The sequence below is a fragment of the Chiloscyllium plagiosum genome, chromosome 5 (assembly GCF_004010195.1).
Source record: "Chiloscyllium plagiosum isolate BGI_BamShark_2017 chromosome 5, ASM401019v2, whole genome shotgun sequence".
Lineage (NCBI taxonomy): Eukaryota > Metazoa > Chordata > Chondrichthyes > Orectolobiformes > Hemiscylliidae > Chiloscyllium > Chiloscyllium plagiosum.
Genome location: NC_057714.1, coordinates 107,667,276 through 107,690,016, shown reverse-complemented (window position 1 = coordinate 107,690,016; position 22,741 = coordinate 107,667,276). Strand labels below are relative to the sequence as shown.

Here is a 22,741-nt window from a genome sequence, read left to right as displayed (position 1 = left end):
AGAGTGAGAGAAGAGAGGAGAGAGAGAGAGATTAGAATTAACATTTGAGAAGTCTGTTCAAAAGTCTGATACCAGCCTTGTAGCAACTGTTCTTGAATCTATTTGGATGTGTACTCAACTTTTACATCTTCTGCCCGATGGAAGAGGGTGGAAGACAGTAAAACCGGGTGGGAGGAGTCTTTGATTACATCAGTTGCTCTCCCCAAGCAGTGTGAAGTATAGATGGAGTCAATGGATGGTTTGTGAGATGGACTGGACTGTGTTCATGCCTCTCTGTAGTTTCTTGCGACGATGATGATGATGCACAGACTCCAAGGCATAAAAAACAGTTTCATCCCTCCCTGTCTGCATGAACAATGCTGAACAATTACAGAGATGTTCAACAGATGGAGTGATGAGTCTTCCTGGTTAGAGAATTAACCATAATGGTTCAAAGAGCAAGTCCACCACCGCTGTCGGACAGCTTAGCATTGGACAATAAATGGCACTGTGCAAAAATATGTTTTAGAAATATATTGTAAGTGGCAATGAAGAGTACAAAGGATAGCTAAAATCTAAATGATAAAGGCAGTGATATTTATTCCACTGAAATGCAGATGTCAGGAAAATGAATCATGGAGAAAGAAGACCAGAAGACGACAAGATATAGGAGCAGAATTAGGCCATTCGGCAAATCGAGTCTGCTCCGCCATTCGATCATGGCTGATATGTCTCTCAATTCCATTCTCCTGCCTTCTCCTCAGAACGTTTGATCTCACCCATCAAGAATCTAGGTCATTGAACATTCAATGACATGGCCTCCACATCCCACTGCAGCAATGAGTTCCACAGGTTAACCACTCTCTGGTTGAAGAAATTTCCCATCTCAGTAGATTCCCAAAAGGTACTCTGAAGAACTCTGCTAACTACACAGATTATTTTGTATCGTCCCTGGTTGTGGGCCTTTGACTTTCACCTGTCCAGTTGTTATTCCCCCAACATATACACTTTCGCTTTTTTGCCCCCTAAAAATGAACATTGAAGAAGAAACTCAGTCCAAACATGAAGACCACAGAATGGTTAAAAGTAAAAAAAAACCAATGCATATTACGCTAGCTCTCTGTTTGAACAATTTGCTTAATGCTACTCCACCACCTCTCCCCATCACTCTGCAGATTCTACCTTTTTGAGATAGCAATCCAATCCCACCTTCGGGGTCTCAAGTGAACTAGCTTCCACTACACTTTGATACTGCATTTCAAATCCTAGCCTCTCCCTGTGCATGTTTGTTCTTCACCCTACCACCTGCAAACCCATGGCATTTTTGAATACCTCTACCAAATTCCATCCCATCCTTTTATTTTGTCAGCAAAGTAATTCCAAACTCTCTCTGTAATTGTTGGTGGTCATTCCTGGAACCATTTGTGAACCTTCTGCACTCTAATGCCTTCACATCTTTCCTGAAGTGTGGTGCTCAGACAGCGCACAATACTCAAGATCAGGTGGAATCTACATTGTAGAAACATAATACAACTTCCTTGCTCTTATTAATGCCCCTATTAATGAAGCCTAGGAAATTGTATGCTTTATTAAGCATTCTTTCAATCTGCCTTGCAGCTTTCAATGATTTAAGCACCCAGGGTTGCTCTACTCCTGTAGACCCTTTACAATTTAATTTATACTGTCAATCCATGTTCTTCTTACCACAATGTATCAGTTGAATTTTAATGTAGTAAAGTGTCATTTGCCACTTTGGCTGGCTATTCCATTAAGTTATGTCCGTTTAAAGCTTACATCTCAGTTCACAATGCTTCCAATTTTCATATCGTTCCCAAATTCTGAAACAGTGTCCATTATAACAAGGCCTAGATCAGTACTATGCATTAGGAAAAGCAAGGATCTCAACACTGACTTCTGGCGAAGAGTTATACATTCTCTAACTAAAAAAAAATCCACTAACCATCACTCTCTTTTCTGCCACTGTGCTGGTTTTGTATCTATGTTGCTACCGCCCCCTTTTACTCCATGAGTTAAAATGTCCAGCTAGTTAGTTGAACAGAGTTTTCTCTGAAGTCCAAACTGACTTTCCTTAATTCACCCATAATTGTCCAACTGATTATGAACTATGTCCTAAATTATCATTGCTGGAAGCTTCAGCACCACAGAGGTGAAAATTGACTGGCCTGTAGTTATCCTTGCACCTTGTAGCATTTACATCAACCAGCCCTCTGATATCAATTAATCTAAAGAAAACTGGAAAATAATGGCTGGTGACTCAACAATTTTACCTTTCTGACCTCTTGCTCCCCGCAGTCTCTTTGAATGAATTCTCTCTGGTTTTGGTGCCTTATCAATTCTTCAGTACAGACAGCCTATTTAGTACCACCTTGTCAATTTTAAAACTTTGCAGTATCTAAAGCCCTCACACCTCATGCATCATGCTTCAAGACAATCCACTGACCTTTGCTGACTCTTATATTCTCACTAATGATTGGTACTGAAAGCAAACACAAGATTACTATATTAAGCTTCTGGAAATCTGATGGCAGGAACTTGATGCCTGTTCTGTGTTGCTGGTACCAACATGTACCATAGTTTCCAGCTTACTTCCTTCACTTTGAAAGAGTATTCTGCATGCCCTGTATGGTGTCTTTTGCTCTGGCACCAGGTAGGCAACATACCATATGACATCTGATGTGGCATTACAGGAATTTCTGATAACCACATTTTTACCTTTCTGACCCCGTAGCACCATGGTCTGGTTTGCAGCCTTTCAGGGTCATTACTCCCAATTGTTGCTTAATACAGAGTAATTGTGGAGAGTAACATACACTCTGCAGACTCCTGTACTTCCAACCTCTTCCAATATCTATCTGATGGCCACACAGATATCCTGAACTCCTGCTGCCTGCAGGGTAGTCATCTCCTGGAACCTTTCAAATGAACCTCTCGTGCTCTCGAAAGTGCCAGAGTAACTCCAGTTCAGAAACCGTGAATTTGGAATATCTCTAGCCATTTGCAGGTTATTCTCCACCTCTTAATACAACAAACCCAGAGTTAAATTAGAACATTTGATGCTCCTTGATCATCGAATTCCACATCACCTATTTGTCCCTTTGGCTCTTCAAAATCATGTACTCCCAGACTAATCCACTGCCTGTTTTAACCAAACAGTAGTGACTTCAGCCAAAATGTCCGACTTCCTAACAAACAGTAAGACCTTTGTTGATTGCTTTTTAAAAGTATGCTTGCAGTGCCTTTAAAAGGTTGTTGCCTGTGGGAGATTAGAAATGTTGTTTTTGCAGATGGGTGATAGGGTGCAGTGGGGTGGGGGGGGGGGGGTGGGGAAGGGGAACATTATACAAATGGTCACGGAATTCTTGTAGCATGTAGCATACTTAAGGCTAAGACTTTAATGAATATAGAGGGTCTTTTAAAGAAAATAGTTTTAAGCTAGGAAATAACTTTCATTTCGCGCGAGAGGTCGAGTGCGCGCGCGCGCGCGAGAGGTCGAGTGCGCGCGCGCGCGAGAGGTCGAGTGCGCGCGCGCGCGCGAGAGGTCGAGTGCGCGCGCGCGCGAGAGGTCGAGTGCGCGCGCGCGCGCGAGAGGTCGAGTGCGCGCGCGCGCGAGAGGTCGAGTGCGCGCGCGCGCGCGAGAGGTCGAGTGCGCGCGCGCGCGAGAGGTCGAGTGCGCGCGCGCGCGCGAGAGGTCGAGTGCGCGCGCGCGCGAGAGGTCGAGTGCGCGCGCGCGCGCGAGAGGTCGAGTGCGCGCGCGCGCGAGAGGTCGAGTGCGCGCGCGCGCGCGAGAGGTCGAGTGCGCGCGCGCGCGAGAGGTCGAGTGCGCGCGCGCGCGCGAGAGGTCGAGTGCGCGCGCGCGCGAGAGGTCGAGTGCGCGCGCGCGCGCGAGAGGTCGAGTGCGCGCGCGCGCGAGAGGTCGAGTGCGCGCGCGCGCGCGAGAGGTCGAGTGCGCGCGCGCGCGAGAGGTCGAGTGCGCGCGCGCGCGCGAGAGGTCGAGTGCGCGCGCGCGCGAGAGGTCGAGTGCGCGCGCGCGCGCGAGAGGTCGAGTGCGCGCGCGCGCGAGAGGTCGAGTGCGCGCGCGCGCGCGAGAGGTCGAGTGCGCGCGCGCGCGAGAGGTCGAGTGCGCGCGCGCGCGCGAGAGGTCGAGTGCGCGCGCGCGCGAGAGGTCGAGTGCGCGCGCGCGCGCGAGAGGTCGAGTGCGCGCGCGCGCGAGAGGTCGAGTGCGCGCGCGCGCGCGAGAGGTCGAGTGCGCGCGCGCGCGAGAGGTCGAGTGCGCGCGCGCGCGCGAGAGGTCGAGTGCGCGCGCGCGCGAGAGGTCGAGTGCGCGCGCGCGCGCGAGAGGTCGAGTGCGCGCGCGCGCGAGAGGTCGAGTGCGCGCGCGCGCGCGAGAGGTCGAGTGCGCGCGCGCGCGAGAGGTCGAGTGCGCGCGCGCGCGCGAGAGGTCGAGTGCGCGCGCGCGCGAGAGGTCGAGTGCGCGCGCGCGCGCGAGAGGTCGAGTGCGCGCGCGCGCGAGAGGTCGAGTGCGCGCGCGCGCGCGAGAGGTCGAGTGCGCGCGCGCGCGAGAGGTCGAGTGCGCGCGCGCGCGCGAGAGGTCGAGTGCGCGCGCGCGCGAGAGGTCGAGTGCGCGCGCGCGCGCGAGAGGTCGAGTGCGCGCGCGCGCGAGAGGTCGAGTGCGCGCGCGCGCGCGAGAGGTCGAGTGCGCGCGCGCGCGAGAGGTCGAGTGCGCGCGCGCGCGCGAGAGGTCGAGTGCGCGCGCGCGCGAGAGGTCGAGTGCGCGCGCGCGCGCGAGAGGTCGAGTGCGCGCGCGCGCGAGAGGTCGAGTGCGCGCGCGCGCGCGAGAGGTCGAGTGCGCGCGCGCGCGAGAGGTCGAGTGCGCGCGCGCGCGCGAGAGGTCGAGTGCGCGCGCGCGCGAGAGGTCGAGTGCGCGCGCGCGCGCGAGAGGTCGAGTGCGCGCGCGCGCGAGAGGTCGAGTGCGCGCGCGCGCGCGAGAGGTCGAGTGCGCGCGCGCGCGAGAGGTCGAGTGCGCGCGCGCGCGCGAGAGGTCGAGTGCGCGCGCGCGCGAGAGGTCGAGTGCGCGCGCGCGCGCGAGAGGTCGAGTGCGCGCGCGCGCGAGAGGTCGAGTGCGCGCGCGCGCGCGAGAGGTCGAGTGCGCGCGCGCGCGAGAGGTCGAGTGCGCGCGCGCGCGCGAGAGGTCGAGTGCGCGCGCGCGCGAGAGGTCGAGTGCGCGCGCGCGCGCGAGAGGTCGAGTGCGCGCGCGCGCGAGAGGTCGAGTGCGCGCGCGCGCGCGAGAGGTCGAGTGCGCGCGCGCGCGAGAGGTCGAGTGCGCGCGCGCGCGCGAGAGGTCGAGTGCGCGCGCGCGCGAGAGGTCGAGTGCGCGCGCGCGCGCGAGAGGTCGAGTGCGCGCGCGCGCGAGAGGTCGAGTGCGCGCGCGCGCGCGAGAGGTCGAGTGCGCGCGCGCGCGAGAGGTCGAGTGCGCGCGCGCGCGCGAGAGGTCGAGTGCGCGCGCGCGCGAGAGGTCGAGTGCGCGCGCGCGCGCGAGAGGTCGAGTGCGCGCGCGCGCGAGAGGTCGAGTGCGCGCGCGCGCGCGAGAGGTCGAGTGCGCGCGCGCGCGAGAGGTCGAGTGCGCGCGCGCGCGCGAGAGGTCGAGTGCGCGCGCGCGCGAGAGGTCGAGTGCGCGCGCGCGCGCGAGAGGTCGAGTGCGCGCGCGCGCGAGAGGTCGAGTGCGCGCGCGCGCGCGAGAGGTCGAGTGCGCGCGCGCGCGAGAGGTCGAGTGCGCGCGCGCGCGCGAGAGGTCGAGTGCGCGCGCGCGCGAGAGGTCGAGTGCGCGCGCGCGCGCGAGAGGTCGAGTGCGCGCGCGCGCGAGAGGTCGAGTGCGCGCGCGCGCGCGAGAGGTCGAGTGCGCGCGCGCGCGAGAGGTCGAGTGCGCGCGCGCGCGCGAGAGGTCGAGTGCGCGCGCGCGCGAGAGGTCGAGTGCGCGCGCGCGCGCGAGAGGTCGAGTGCGCGCGCGCGCGAGAGGTCGAGTGCGCGCGCGCGCGCGAGAGGTCGAGTGCGCGCGCGCGCGAGAGGTCGAGTGCGCGCGCGCGCGCGAGAGGTCGAGTGCGCGCGCGCGCGAGAGGTCGAGTGCGCGCGCGCGCGCGAGAGGTCGAGTGCGCGCGCGCGCGAGAGGTCGAGTGCGCGCGCGCGCGCGAGAGGTCGAGTGCGCGCGCGCGCGAGAGGTCGAGTGCGCGCGCGCGCGCGAGAGGTCGAGTGCGCGCGCGCGCGAGAGGTCGAGTGCGCGCGCGCGCGAGAGGTCGAGTGCGCGCGCGCGCGAGAGGTCGAGTGCGCGCGCGCGCGAGAGGTCGAGTGCGCGCGCGCGCGAGAGGTCGAGTGCGCGCGCGCGCGAGAGGTCGAGTGCGCGCGCGCGCGAGAGGTCGAGTGCGCGCGCGCGCGAGAGGTCGAGTGCGCGCGCGCGCGAGAGGTCGAGTGCGCGCGCGCGCGAGAGGTCGAGTGCGCGCGCGCGCGAGAGGTCGAGTGCGCGCGCGCGCGAGAGGTCGAGTGCGCGCGCGCGCGAGAGGTCGAGTGCGCGCGCGCGCGAGAGGTCGAGTGCGCGCGCGCGCGAGAGGTCGAGTGCGCGCGCGCGCGAGAGGTCGAGTGCGCGCGCGCGCGAGAGGTCGAGTGCGCGCGCGCGCGAGAGGTCGAGTGCGCGCGCGCGCGAGAGGTCGAGTGCGCGCGCGCGCGAGAGGGCGAGTGCGCGCGCGCGCGAGAGGTCGAGTGCGCGCGCGCGAGAGCTTGTGAGAGAGCGCGAGAGAGCGTGTGTGAGACAGAGCGCGAGAGAGCCCGAGAGCTGTACGGCAAGTAGAAAGTTTAGCCCTTTGTGATTTCGGGACTGTTTTGAATCTGATTTCTACTATGGAAATTTTAACATGATTTCTTTTAAGGTTGAGGATTTTACAGATTATAAAATAAAATGTTAACTCCTGTTCTTTTTACAGGTCATGACTGCCTTACTATCAGTTTCTAACTAATCTCTTTTTCCTTACATAAAAGTGATTTATGGAAAATCGTTGAAGTCTCAAAAAGCATATAATTGGTCAGATTAATCGGTTGAGTAAGGTGTCTAGTCAGGACTCTGAAGGGGGTGTGGAAGAAGGTGACACTGGACCTCGTTAAGATTAATTAAATTAGCAACAATGGGAGGCACGGGGAGTTCCCTGGGTAACGATCGATCTGTAAATAGCATTAAAGGGGAATATATTCCGCCCGACAGTCCTTTGGAGAAAATGTTGGGTAATTGGGAACACAACTCCCGGACGCGGGAGGAAGATAAGGCTACAATGATTGTTGTATTGTTGTTTCGTTTGGACTAGAGAAAGTATTAAGGCACCTGGTATTTTTTGGCCCAAATATGGGCCGATGAGGATTGGCTGTGTCAAGATCTTAATATATATGTCAATCAAAAAGAACCGTACAGTCAAAAAGAGTCCGATTATGCGGCTTATTGGATAGGGAACACGGGAGTAAAATTATGTCCCATGAATATGGGGCAATCAGGGAAAGAACAGAAAAAGAATGAAGGGAAGCCACAATGGGATCCCTTAACGGGTTTGCCGACCCCATATACTACTCCCAGGAACGAGCCTACAGCTCCCGAAGTAAAACCGAGTCCAGACACAGAAAGGGGAACGGACTCTGAACTGAAGGATGCAGAACCTAGGGGGATCAGAAACACTCGAGCCACCACACGTAAAGGAGGGGGGAAGCAGAGATAATAGAAAATGTAAAATTATATCCCTTACGAGAGGTTCCGATTGGGGAAGGTACAATCGGATATGTAAACGCTCCCTTAATTAGCAGTGAAGTTAGGGCCTTTAAAAAGGAAATGAAAAGTTTAATAGAGGATCCGGTTGGACTAGCCGAACAATTAGATCGACTCCTAGGGCCGAATTTATATACCTGGGAAGAACTGATGGCAATTTTAGGAACGTTACTTTCAGGGAAGAAAGAGGTATGATTAGGAGAGTGGCTTTACAGGAATGGGAAAAGAAGCACCCAGTTGGGGAAGAAAGGGCCCCAGCAGAACAGAAATTCCCAAATGTTGACCCTCACTGGGAGAATAATGACAGAATAGATAGGGAGTCAATGCAGGATCTATGAGAAATGGTAATATTAGGAATTAAAGAGGCGGCACCTAGATCACAAAACTTTGTTAAGGCCTTTGAAGTACGACGAGAGAAGGATGAAACCCCTTCTGAATTCCTTAAAAGGCTCAAGGAGGCCACAAGGAAGTATTCGGGAATGGATCCCGATAATCCGATAACACAGGGACTCTTAAAGGTCCAATTTGTAACTAAATCATGGCCGGACATACAAAAGAAATTACAGAAATTAGATGGATGGAGTGAAAGACAGATGGAAGAACTGTTACGTTAGGCACAGAAAGTGTCTGTGAAAAGGGAAGACGAGAAGCAGAAAGCCAAAATGATGGTGGCGGCAGTAGAAGAAATAACAAAAAGGAGAATGGGATCAGGGGATAACAGGAAGGGTAGGGGAGGACACGAAAGACAAGGGTCAGATACCCGAGAAAGGAGGCAACAGGCAGGGTGTTACCATTGCAGGAAAATGGGGCATTTTAAACGGGAATGCCCGGAATTAGCACGAGAAAGGGAAGCCGTTTCCCTAATGACCTTAGATGAAGATTAGGGGAGTAAGGGGTTCCTTCCTCCTTCCGGGAACCCTTGATAAACTTAAAGGTGGGACCTGAAGGGGAGGAGGCAATATTTCTGGTGGGCACGGGAGCGGCACGGTCATCTCTAAGTTTTAGACCTACCGCCGTTAAATTGACTAAGGAGTATCTTAAGGTTTCCGGAGTAAAAGGCAAAGAATTCTTGGTGCCTATTTTTCAGCCAACCCTAATTAGAAGAAATGATGAGGAAGTGATAGGACAATTACTATATATTCCTGACATTGGAAGTAATCTATTAGATAGGAATTTGATTATATTGCTGGGCTTAAAAATTGGGGTGGAGGACAGTGCAGTAACTGTAACGATAGCTAAGACAACCTAAGGATGATGGATCCTCCCAGTTGGAAGGGAGTTATTAAGTAAACCAGTCATGAGAAACATCCTAACTATCTTGCACCAGGGCAGTCACTGGGGCTCCCAAGCCATAGAGTCATAGAGATGTACAGCATGGAAACAGACCCTTCGGTCCAACCCGTCCATGCAGACCAAATATCCCAACCCAATCTCGTCCCACCTGCCAGAAGTGGGCCATATCCCTCCAAACCCTTCCTATTCATATACCCATCCAAATGCCTCTTAAATATTGCAATTGTACCAGCCTCCACTACTTCCTCTGGCAGCTCATTCCATACACATACCACCCTCTGCGTGAAAAAGTTGCCCCTTAGGTCTCTTTTATATCTTTCCCCTCTCATGTGTGACATAGTGTTAAGGAAGTACGGATGTAAAGGGATATACACATTAGCCAAGCAGGTATGAGCAGGATGCCCGACTTGCCAAAAGATTAATAAGAAAGTAACGGGGGGGGGGAGCCCAAGAGGCAGGAGAAACCCTGGGGTAAGACCTTTTCAAAAAATACAGGTAGATTACACAGAACTACCCCCAGTAGGGAAACAAAAGTACTTATTAGTCCTAATGGATCACCTAACTGGGTGGGTAGAGGCATTTCCAATGTCCTCAGCTACTTCGAAGGGAGTAGTGAAAACTCTTTTAGAACATATAATTCCTCGATATGGAGTGGTGGAAAGTATAGATTCAGACCAAGGTAGCCATTTTACCACTAAGATCCTACAAGAAGTAATGGCGGGATTAGAAATCTCTTGGGAATTTCACACTCCTTGGCACCCGCCTTCCTCTGGACGGGTGGAACGAATGAATCAAACCTTAAAGAAGCAATTGCCTAAGCTAGTCCTAGAGACTCGATTACCATGGACAAAGTGTTTGCCTATCGCGTTGCTAAGCATAAGGACTGCACCCAAACGTGATATGGGCCTCTCTCCTTATGAGATGATGTTTGGATTACCTTTCTTGGGTGGAAGAAGGGAATTACCAACTGTAGAGTTCAATGATAAGTTTTTAAAGAGCTTGGCACTTGGCTCTTCTTTGTCTGTCCTTAGGAAGAAGGGTCTGTTGACCCATACACCTCCACTTGAGTTCACAATATAATCGGATACAACCGGATGATTGGGTCCTGATAAAGATGTGGAAAGATACTAAACTACACCCGAGCTGGGAGGGACCGTTCCTAACCCTCCTGACTACTAAAACAGCCGTCCGAACTGCTGAAAAAGGGTGGAGTCATCACACTCTTGTTAAGGGCCTGGTGGACGCTCCTTCACCTCCGGCAGAGTGGCAAGCACATCCTACAGACAACCCTCTGAAAGTCAAGCTGAGCAAAAAGATTGGACTGCGATAAGAGACTATTAAGAATTGGTTTAAAAAAAAACTGTATCCCAAAACAATTGTAAGTGTTGTATGGACTCACTCCTCCTTGGTATTTAAAGGATTAGGGAATAGACAGTTGTGAGCTGAAATGAATGGTCAGCTTTTTGTTGTCACGATAATATTAGCGCTAGCTGCAAGGGTGGGGGGGTGGGGATGTGGGAAAAATCATTTTACCACTTTATGTCAGAATTATGCTAAACTAAAGGGCCATACCGACTGTCGGTGTGCGCGGAGATCCCACACAATGGGGAATCCGGAATTCCTCTCACGGTAATACCACTTACCAAAGAAGAAGTGTACGATATACAACAATTTGACTCGGGCTCAAATGATACAACTTGAAGATTCGAAAGGGGTAATTATAACTTTGCGGGGCGGTTCCCTCGACCAGCCCCTAAAGCTCTGGGTGCTATTGATGGCCTTAGAGTTTCCCCACCGAAAGCAGTAAATACCACTGGTTTCTGTAATCAGAATGATACCGCACTCTTCCGATTAGGAAAATCATCTTGTGTCTACACCAGCCAAGCCACTGCCATGACCATTCCCCAAGTATTGTTTGGGACATATTGGGTGGGTGGCTTAAAGGCCTACCCATTTATCCCCGGTGAGAAGTACGTTTGGAGTGGCGGATGTAACGGGAATGGGTGCTGGGACCATCCAGTTCAGACACTACCTCAAAGCCAGAAAGGCTGGAGTGGCTGCTGCTACCTTGCTTATATAATTCCCCACTTGAGGATGTTAAAGAGAGCTCCAAAAATACCTTGGAATAAACAGGGAGGAAGGCGAGTAACCCGGAAAGTAACCGAAGGAGATCGCCTCCTCTGGACTTTGATACCTACGTATGGGACCGCTCGAGCAGGAGTAGAAATACAAAAGTTGGTGACTTCCCTGGAAGAGTTGGCCAACAATACTGCTGATGCGTTGGCCGAAACCCAATCCCAGGTAGCAGCCATAACGACTGAAATGATTGCCACTAGGTTAACGACCCTTCAGAGCAGGATGGTTCTGGATTATATTCTGGCAGAGAAGGGTGGTACCTATGCACTAATTGGAGAGCAATGTTGTACGTACATACCTGAGGTCTCCTCTAACATTACTGATATCTCCAAACATGTGCGAGACAAAATCGCCAAGATAAGGGAGGCCGGTAATCGGTACCGGAACGAAAAAGGATAGGAATGGGGGAATTGGGGATTGACTGGTTGGGGAAGGTGGTTAGTCAATCTAGCTATCTATGGATTATTGACATTAATGGGTCTGGTGATAGGGTTCAATGTCCTAAAATGGGTAATGAGCCGACTGATGACATCCCTTGGGGAGGGGACCCAAATAAATCATCAGATGCTTTTACAATCAGGTGATATGCAACAAAGAGAAAGTAAAGAATGCTTTTAGAGTTCGAGGGACGAACAACACAAATGTAAAATGTGAGATTGTGAACCTCATTGCCAAAAGGCGAGGCTAAGACTTTCATGAATATAGAGGGTCTTTTAAAGAAAATAGTTTTAAGCTAGGAAATAACTATAAGCTTTATTGTGAAATGAAAGTGTGATAAGAGAAACTGGAATAAAGAACAAGCTGTAACAAACAAGGAACAAAGAATGCAGACAAGGACAGCAGGATGGCCAGATAAGAAAACAACTAACAAATGAGGTAATTGGCTTATGATAGGATGGGAAAAGGGAGGAGTGATTCCGCAACTTGTAAACTGAATAAGAATGCTTTAATGTGTTATTTTCGCGCGCATTTCTGTTTGATTACAGAAGCGTCCAGTTCTTGTGAGACTGTAATAAATTGTTCTTGTTTCCAAGGCTTTGTCTCCGGCTGATTGATTTGTGAGTTCTGTTTCTCACATTGCCAAAAAGCCAAGTATGAGGAGTAAACTTTTAAATGAGAATTCACAACAGACAGATGTGTGCAATTAGCTTCCATCCATTTACATAAAAAAAAGTCAAAATTATATTTGCCTCAGAAATATTCTGACTCAAAAATGTTACTAAAATTAAATGTATCTTTCTGAGTCTAGGGCTCTGATTTTCACACTCTAAATCAAAAAAAGGAGCTTTAAAATGTGCAGAAGTCTTTTAACATAAGAATCTACACAACAATCTTTCCACAGAATGAAGAGCTATTACTTGTACTCCATGAATCTTACTGTGCAAGCTGGGACATTGAGCAACCGACACATGCTCAGACTACTGAGACATAAAAGTCACAAGAACTAAACTTAAAGTTTGAGCTGAACCAATTGAAATTCCTTCAAATACAATTATTGCTTCTGCTCATTCCATTAGTACACTGGGGCAAGAAGACATATTTCAGTATTCTTGAAAATAGCACACTGAAGAAAATGCTCACATAACCCACAGAGTGAAATCTGAACAAATTCACTTTGGCAGTTTTCCATCGTTATAAAATCTGTAGAATCTAACCCAGGAGAAGCCAAGCATAAAATTGAATTTCTCCAAACCTTTAAGTTGTAGCTTCACTTATTTGCCCTTTAAAATTTTGTCAGACTACCGAAAATCCAATTTTACTCCTCAATCTTATTCTGATTTCTGACAGTACACAGAACAATCACTTGCAATATGCAAATTACCAATAATAAATGCTCTCTTGGAATGCAGTGAAGGATGCAATCTAAAAGCACAACAGTTGTTCACTGCAAACAGCTCACAATTCAACCAAATGTATTCTTAACAGAAGACAATAAAAGTCCAAAACATTTTACCTACTCCCCTGCTGAACACATTACCAAATTAGGATGATTGGTGGTTGCTGGACAGGTGTGTACATGTGCATGCATGAGTGTAAGGGGTGAAACAAATCTTAGCATACAAGCTAACATAGTGCATTTAAACTGTTACTATTTTATATAGAAAATACTAAAATTCGTTGGAAGACATGATTCTGTAGATGAATCAGAAGAACCAAAAAACATTACTTAACTCACTATATTAGGATTGATACCTTATCCCTTCACAAAATTAAAAAACAGCAAAGAGACCCAAAACAGATCTGTGCAGCTAAACAGCAGTTTGTAAATAGGAGGGAATAAGATATTACATAACAGCAATGCATTGTTCAGTCTCCTGAAAATAACATTGAGCTAGATGCAAAATACAGATGGTTTTTCATGATTAAATTAATTTCAAGTTACAAAGTAGTATTCTCTCTTTGGTTAGATTTTATTTATAACCACTATCAAGAATGTGTACTCTAAGCAAACATTTAACAGATTTACTTGGCACTTAGTGTACCAAAAAAGAAAGCCCATGCCTCTAGTATAGGTGAAATTTTTCCATTCTTTGCTTCCAGGTTTTCATAAACTTAATTTTATGTTCAAAATGTTACAATGCAATTCAAAATACTCATCTGTACTTCACACTATATTTGTATATCTGCCAAAGGCTAATGGGATATTAAAATTGAATAATTTTAATGAATTTACACCTCAAGACTTTTAAAACAAGACTAAAAAGATGCTGAATAATGTTCTGTGCACAGGTTTGGCAGAAACAGATTCTCAAGTTCATGTGGAGGTTAACAAATCTCATCTTTCATATTTTCAATAAATAAACATCTATTTAAATAATTGTTAAATCAGTTCGCTGGACGCTGGTTTGTACTGCAAAATTATGCCAATACTACAGGTTCAATAGCTCCATCAGCTGAGGTTACCACGAAGGACTCTTCTTCTCAACATCATCTAAGACATGGCAACCATGAGTCATCTTACTCTAAAGAGAGCAGTCCCATGGTCTTCTGGGACTTTGGCAACTTTATATCTAATTACATAGAAAAAAATTTCAAGGAAGAAAAACCTTTCCTTTCAAAAGTGGAATTTTGTATATACTTTACATTATTGAAATTACTTGTATATTAACATTAAAAACTGTTAGGTTTAGCAAACAAAAATGCAACTGAAAAGAAGTACTGATGTTTGTTTGATGTCACCTTCTAGACCCTGAAATGTTTGTCACTATTTGACATACCTTGCAACTTCATAACACAAAATAGAGCTATTTTCCGATCATATCATTGGACAAACTATAGTATTCAAATTTTGTTTACACTTAACAGATTAAAAACCAAAGTTTACCTGTCTCATTCTAGGTCGCCCTGGAGAAAACTTCCTTTTGGTAATAGCTGGTTTTCCCATGCCTATTTTTGGAACCATGGGTATGAACGTTGATGCAGGAATTCCTGAGAAAGTGCCTGCAGCTGAAGTACAAGACACATTTGTTACAGGAGAAACTCCAACTGAAACGGTCACAAAATGCGAAGAAACGCTTGACTTGTTGTTCTGTGTGTAGTTATTGCCAGTTTCTCCAAAAACTTTGACAGTATTGTTTTCAACAGGTGAACTCATATCTGATGTACTTTCACTGCAAGTTTTTTCAGCTTCAGAAATGCTGCTACTGAGACATGTTTGAGAAACTTTTTCTTCGTTTTTCTGTACCACTTCATCTTGTAATGGAATTTCTGGGCTCTCCTTAATCAGTGTAGCTTCTTGTATGAGCTCATTATTTGACACTTCTGGGCCAGAAACCTCCATCAGTTCTGACTTATTCTCACATAACTGATGGTCTTCTTTTACAAGCACTGGTCCTTCAATAACAATTTCCAAATTTCGTGTTTCCTCATCCAGTTGAGGTTGCTCTAGTGTTTCAGGTTCATTTTCAGTTGCTTCGAGCTCTTGAACATCTCTGGCTGGAGTTAGACACTCAAACTGCTGGACAGCTTTTTCAGAATCTGAAGCCTCCTTTGCCACATCAGGCTCTACATGTTCAGCAGTATGGACCACTTCCAAATCTACAAGCACAAAATATTTTGAATGAAATAAAACTATTTTTCACATGCTAAATGTTAAAGTTCAGTAAAACACAAATGAAGCTAAATTATGTGGCCATCTTGAATGCCCTCACATAATTTCCAGTTTTTTTTGTTAAAGGCAAGTCCTTTGAATGCTAAACAGATAGATATATTTGTTTCAAAACAACAGCCTGGATTTTGCTGTCAGCAACTAGAACACAGTTTGCCATTTACCTCAAAGGAACCTTTCCATAATGATGCCGTAAGCTGTTTAGCTCTCCTGATATTAATATGAATCTGGTACTTATTCAAAGATATCTCCAGGAGCCCAGCAACAATGATGACATCAAAACAAGATAAGAAATCAACCATTAAAGAACTTCCACATACAGCAAATCAGGAAGTGATTATCATCCTTCATATGTTGTAAATCTTAGAGTATAATATTATTTTTTTCAATCCTGAAAGAACTTTACCATAAAGTTCATTTTCTGGGACTAGGAAAGTCTTCAGCAATAATCATTAAAATCACAATTAAATTTATTTAACAGGTTCAGTATTTCTCTCTGAAAAACTGATAGCACAGATCAAAGAGTGAGGGTTACCAATTAAACATTCGCTCCCTCCATTACTGACATGAAGTGGCAACGGTATGTACCGTCTACAACATGCACAACAGCAACTCATCAGTAAAGTGATGGAAGGTGTCATCAACGGTACTTTATTGCTGGAACAGCACAGCAGGTCAGGCAGCATCCAGGGAGCAGGAGATTCGACGTTTCGGGCACAGGCCCTTCTTCAGGAAGAAGGGCCTGTGCCCGAAACGTCGAATCTCCTGTTCCCTGGATGCTGCCTGACCTGCTGTGCTGTTCCAGCAATAAAGTTTCAACTTTGATCTCCAGCATCTGCAGACCTCACTTTCTCCTCATCAACGGTACTATCAAACAGCAGCTGCTTAGCAATAAAATAGCCTGTTCACTGACACCCAGTTTGGGTTCTGCCTCCTGACCTCATTTCGGCCATATTCAAACATGGATAAAAGATTTCTGTGCCATTTCATCTTGTAATGGAATTTCTGGGCTCTCCTTAATCAGTGTAGTTTCTTGTATGAGCTCATTATTTGACACTTGTGGGCCAGAAACCTCCATCAGTTCTGACTTATTCTCAAGCGCAGATCCTTCAACTTTTAAGGATTGGACTCTCAGTCTTCCATAGTCATGTTCATACAACTCTAGTTCTGGACTACACCACTGACTGAACGGTCTTGCAAGCATTTCCCACATTTTGAGAACAAATAAAAGGCAAATATTCAACCAAATTACTTGGGTTCGTATGATGGTTTGAAGGAGGAAACAAAGTGGAGTTTTAATTGCTATACTTACCTTGAACATACTTCACTGCGATAACTTTTCCAAAGTCAATCATAGCTGGAAATGTGTTGCTGGAAAAGCGCAGCAGGTCAGGCAGCATCCAGGGAACAGGAGAATTGACGTTTCGGGCATAAGCCCTTCTTCAGGAATTCCTGAAGAAGGGCTTATACCCGAAACGTCGATTCTCCTGTTCCCTGGATGCTGCCTGACCTGCTGCGCTTTTCCAGCAACACATTTCCAGCTCTGATCCCCAGCATCTGCAGACCTCACTTTCTACTCAAAGTCAATCATAACATACTAGCCCAAAATCTTTGAACTTGAAAGCATGAACTCAACATTATTTTCACAAGAGAGTTACTGCTGGTAAAAATTGTACGAAGAACATTTGTGAAGAAACTGAACACAAATTTTAAGAAGAATGGATCAAAAGGCAGCAAAAATGTTCTTCATTTTCTTGGCAGCAGTCAAAATGGGAGGAGCAACAGCGAGTACCAGAGGCCCGACGCAAAGTTGGATTTAAAATATATAAAAGCTTACCTTGTGGAGGTGGAGCGCACAAAGAACTGCTGGATAAGAGGCTTCATATTTGGGCAGTTGTTTTACCAGAAACACTACTCGGGTAGTGTGTCCCACTCCTCCTCCTCCTCTAAACCAAAACAAGGTTCTGTGCACCGGATTGGTAAGGTGACTAATTGCTTTTTTTGCTTTTCAGTAGTCTTGTTGGGAACTTAAGAGCAGTGGGAATGGAGGTTAGGGCAGTTGAATATTCCTCCTGCAAAATGTGGGACATAGGGGTCACCAGTAGTGTCCCTGCTGACTGCATCTGTAACAGGTGTACCCAACTCCAGCTCCTTGAAAACCACGTTAGGGAACTGGAGCTGGGTGAACTTCGGATCATTCGGGAGGCTGAGGAAGTTATTAAGAGAAGGTGGTAGATGGGTTACCATCAGGGAACTGGCAGGTAGTGCAGGGATCCTCTGTGGCCGTTCCCCTCAATAACAGGTAGACCTTTTTGGATACTGTTGGGAGGAATGACTTACCGGGGTAAGCAATGGAGCACAGGTCTCTAGCACAAAGTCTGTCCCTGTTGCTCAGAAGGGAAGAGGGAAGAGGAGCAGAGCATTAGTTATTGGGGACTCCATAGTTAGGGGGACAGATAGGAGGTTCTGTGGGAACGAGGAAACACTCACGGTTGATGCATTGCCTCTCAGGTGCCAGGGTTCATGATGTCTCAGATCATGTTTTCGGCATCCTTAAGAGGGAGAGGGAGCAGCCCCAAGTCGTGGTCCAAACAGGCACCAATGACATTGGTCAGAAGAGAGAAGGGGATTTAAGGCAGAAATTCAGTGAGCTAGGGTGGAAGCTTAGAGCTCGAACAAACAGAGTCATGATCTCTGGTTTGTTGCCCGTGCTATGTGCTAGCGAGAGGAATAGGGAGAGAAAGGGTTTAAACTAATTCAGCAGAGGGATGGGAACCTAAATTGTAGTTTGTATATACAGGAGGTTGAGTGAGGTCTGAAATAAGGTTTGAAGGTCACAAGAAGGCTTCAACAAGTTCAATGCCAGGAGCATCCAGAATAAGGTGGGTGAACTGGCAGGTGCCGAGCATTAGATGCTATAGTAAGGACAGAGGAAATGGTGTGTGTGTGCGCTGGTGCTGTGGCATTGTTAGACAAGGACAGTGTTACGGTTGCAGCAAGGATGTTTGAGGACTCGTCTACTCAGGTAGTGTGGGCTGAGGTTAGAAAGAGGAAAGGTCACCCTGTTGGGAGTTTTCTATAGGCCTCCAAATAGTTCCAGAGATGTAGAGGAAAGGATAGCAAATATGATCCTCAATAGGAGCAAGAGTGACAAGGTAGTTATTATGGAGGACTTCAACTTTCCAAATGTTGACTGGGCATACTATAGTTCAAGTACTTTAGATGGGTCAGTTTTTGTTCAATGTATGCAGGAAGGTTTCCTGACAGTATGTAGACAGGCCAACAAGGGGCAAGGCCACATTAGATTTGGTACTAGGTAATGAAGCCGGCCAGGTGTTAGATTTGGCAGTAGGTGATCACTTTGGTGATAGTGAGCTCAATTCATTTATCTTTACTTTAGTGATGGAAAGAGATAGGTTTATACTGCAGGGCAACAGCTATAGCGAAGGGAAAGGCAATTTCAATGAGATTAGGCAAGATTTAGGATGCATAGCATGGGGAAGGAAACTGCAGGGGATGGGCACAATTCAAATGTGGAGCTTATTCAAGGAACAGTTACTGCAGGTCCTTGATAAATATGCACCAGTCAGGCAGGGAGCAAGTTGCTGAGCGCAGGAGCAGTGGTTTATTAAGGAAGCTGAATCTCTTGTCAAGAGGAAGATGATGGCTAATGTTAGGACGACATGTGATGGCTCAGTTAGGGCACTTGAGAGTTACAAGTTAGCCAGGAAAAACCTAAAGAGAGCACTACAGAGAACCAGGAGGGGAATGAGAAGTCATTGGTAGGTAGGATCAAGGAAAACCCTAAGGCTTTTAATAGGTATATCAGGAATAAAGAATGGCTAGAATAAGATTTGGGCTGAAAATGTGTTGCTGGAAAAGCGCAGCAGGTCAGGCAGCATCCAAGGAACAGGAGAATCGACGTTTCAGGCATAAGCCCTTCTTGAAGAAGCCATTAGCTTTGATCTTTATGTCGCCATTGTCTACAGGAATAGTTCCAGAAGACTGGAGGATAGCAAATGTTGTTCCCTTGTTCAAGAATGGGAGTAGAGACAATCCTGGTAATTATAGACCAGTGAGCCTTACTTTGGTTGTGGGTAAAGTGTTGGAGAAGGTTATGAGAGATAGGATTTATAATCATCTAGAAAGGAATAAGTTGATTAGTGATAGTCAACACAGTTTTGCCTCACAAACCTTATTGAATTCCTTGAGAAAATGACCAAACAGGTGGATAAGAGTAAAGCGGTTGATGCGGCATATATGGATTTCAGTTAGGCATTTGATAAAGTTCCCCATGATACACTACTATTGTATAAAATACTGAGGCATGGGATTGAGGGTGATTTAGCAGTTTGTTTAATGGCTCTCTTGCATTTAAATGAGTTTGTAAAGTTATTAAAAGAGTAACAAAAAGATGGGGTACTGGGCTAATGGTCGGATACTTGGTAGTATGGATGAGCAGAGGGATCGTGGTGTCCATGTACACAGATCTATGAAAGTTGCCACCCAGGTAAATAGTGCGGTGAAGAAGGCATATGGCGTACTGGCTTTTATTGGTAGAGGAATTGAGTTCCGGAGTCCTGAGGTCATGTTGCAGTCGTATAAGACTCTGGTGCGGCCGCATCTGGAGTATTGTGTGCAGTTTTGGTCGTCATACTATAGGAAGGATGTGGAGGCACTGGAACGGGTGCAGAGGAGGTTTACCAGGATGTTGCCTGGTATGGTAGAAAGATCGTATGAGGAAAGGCTGAGGCACTTGGGGTTGTTTTCATTGGAGAAAAGAAGGTTTAGGGGTGACTTGATAGAGGTGTATAAGATGATTAGGGGTTTAGATAGGGTCGACAGTGAGAATCTTTTTCCACGTATGGAGTCAGCTATTACAAGGGGGCATAGCTTTAAATTAAGGGGGGGTAGGTATAGGACAGATGTTAGGGGTAGGTTCTTTACTCAGCGAGTCGTGAGTTCATGGAATGCCCTGCCAGTAGCAGTGGTGGACTCTCCCTCATTATGGGCATTTAAGCGGGCATTGGATAGGCATATGGAGGATAGTGGGCTAGTGTAGGTTAGGTGGGCTTGGATCGGCGCAACATCGAGGGCCGAAGGGCCTGTACTGCACTGTATTCTTCTATGTTTTATGTGTAAGCCACATGAAATTTACATTCAGTGAACCAGTGATAGCTGATATGGATATGGACTTCACAATCTCTGACATCAGGTAAGTTGACAAGTCCAGGAATTATTGATATTTATTTGTTATTTGAAAATACCACGGTAAGTAATACATTTGAAATTTAAAGATTGAAATGCAAAGAGAACAATTCCTAATTCATTTCAATACATCAAACATGTTAAATGAATTAGAGTCCAGATTTGGAGACAAGACAAACTATTCAAAGTAGTGTAATTTAAGGATAGACTGTGGAATTCCAAACTTTAATGAACAAAATCCATGACTTAGTTAACTACTTGGGTTGTAGTCAAGATTAGAGTGGTGCTGGAAAAACACAGCAGGTCAGACAGATCAGAAGAGCAGGAAAATCAACGTTTCAGGCAAAAACCCTTCATCAGCATCTGCCTGCTTGGGCTGTAGCCTGACTACAATGCTTCTAACAGCACTGTTAGTGTACTGACCACCTCACTGCAGTACAGCAGCTCGAGTTGGTTTTAGGATGGGCACTAAATGCTAGTCTAACCGACAATGCTCACACCTGAAGAAATGTTTTCTTTTTAAAAATCAGGACGCTATCATGCAATTGAGGTTGAAAGAAGCATCACAAAACTTTCAAGTCAGAGTTATTAGGAAGGGCTGGAAAAATCTTGAGTTTTCAGCCATATAAGAAATCATCTGAAAAATGATTTTACAGAGTTTCACAGTTGTAAATGCAATTTATTACTTACAATTAAACTGTGATATGACAGCAGGGGAACATGGATAAAATTAGCACAATACTGATATCAATGCAATCCGGGTGACACTGCTACCTCACAGCATCAGGGACCCGGTTTCGATTCCTGCCTTGGGCGACTGTCTGTGTGGAGTTTGCACATTCTCCCAGCGTCTGCATGGGTTTCCTCCGGTTTCTTCCCACCATCCAAAGATGTGCAGGCCAGGTGAATTGGCCATGCTAAATTGCCCATTGATTGGGTGCATTTGTCAGGGGTAAATATAGGGGGGGGGAATGGGTCTGGTTGCTCTTTGGAGGGTCGGTATGGACTTTTGGGCCGAAGGGCCTGTTTCCATACTGTAGGGTATCTAACCTATCTATCTAACCTTATATGGTAAGACTCTCGTATAAACAGTGATCAAATTTGTACAATGGGTTTCCAGTACGAAGAAGGCAAGTAAAAACATTTCACCCAGTTCTTTCTCAAACAGATGTATCAGCAGGGCTGTGGGACTTTCAAGAATGGATAAATATTCAGATGTTGGGCTCTCTTTTGTGCAAAAAGAAGTTAAGTACAATCTGGTAGCGATTATAAGAACATGGTTGCAGGATGACATGAATTGGGACCTGAATCAGAAGATGCAAGACATTTAGAAATAATGGGAAAGTAGTAAAAGGTGAAAGCGTGGCTCAGTTACTTAATCACAACATGAGCACAATAGACATAGATGACTCAAGTTTACGAAACCAAAATGTGCACGTTCTTTCATTTTTTTCACATTTCTAACTAAAGTAAGTGTTATCCCGGGAGTGGTCTACAGACTCCCAACACAAGAAGATCGTCATGATGATTTTACTTAATACCTTTACTGGAAAAGTCATTTGGCAGAAGTAGTCTAATGAAGACTTCCATTCAATATTTTTAAGATACTTTCCGGAGTTAAACAGAGAGAAGGCTATGCTAATTAAACCTGTTGGACTATAACCTGGTGTTGTGTGATGTTTAACTTTATTCTAAATCTGTTATTGTACAATGAAGTAGGATCAATTAATTATCTCATAATGCAGGTACGCAGAGGCAGCAGTGACCATAACATTTTACATTCAGTCTTAAGGTCAAAGGAATGTTACTGAAAATATTTCTTCTTTAACTTTAAAGGGCAACTGTGAGGGCATGAAAGCAGACCTGATTAAAGTGAATTGCTAAATTAAGGTAAAGGATAGGAAAAAGTGATGCAGGTTCAGAGTAGCGGAAGTAGTGCCATAGTGGTAACGTCATTGGATCAGCAATCCAGAACCCTCTGGATCAGTGGTGCTGGAAGAGACCTTAAATTTACCTGGACCATCTCTGACACCTCCCTCCCCTTCCTGGACCTCTCCATCTCCATCAGTAACGACCGACTTGACACTGACATCTTCTACAAACCCACCGACTCCCACAGCTACCTGGATTACACCTCTTCCCACCCTACCTCTTGCAAAAATGCCATCCCGTATTCCCAATTCCTCCGCCTCCCCCGTATCTGC

General features: G+C 47.1%; 1 protein-coding gene across 1 annotated transcript in view; it reads right to left on the bottom strand.

The window, feature by feature from the left end:
* The window catches only part of kmt2ca (lysine (K)-specific methyltransferase 2Ca), a 502,252-nt gene that overhangs the window by 181,206 nt on the left and 298,305 nt on the right, over nucleotides 1-22,741 (bottom strand). Inside the window, exon 14 of the mRNA XM_043691052.1 lies at nucleotides 14,547-15,259. Within this exon, the coding sequence (XP_043546987.1) occupies nucleotides 14,547-15,259 (713 nt within the window). The remainder of the gene's footprint in view (nucleotides 1-14,546; nucleotides 15,260-22,741) is intronic.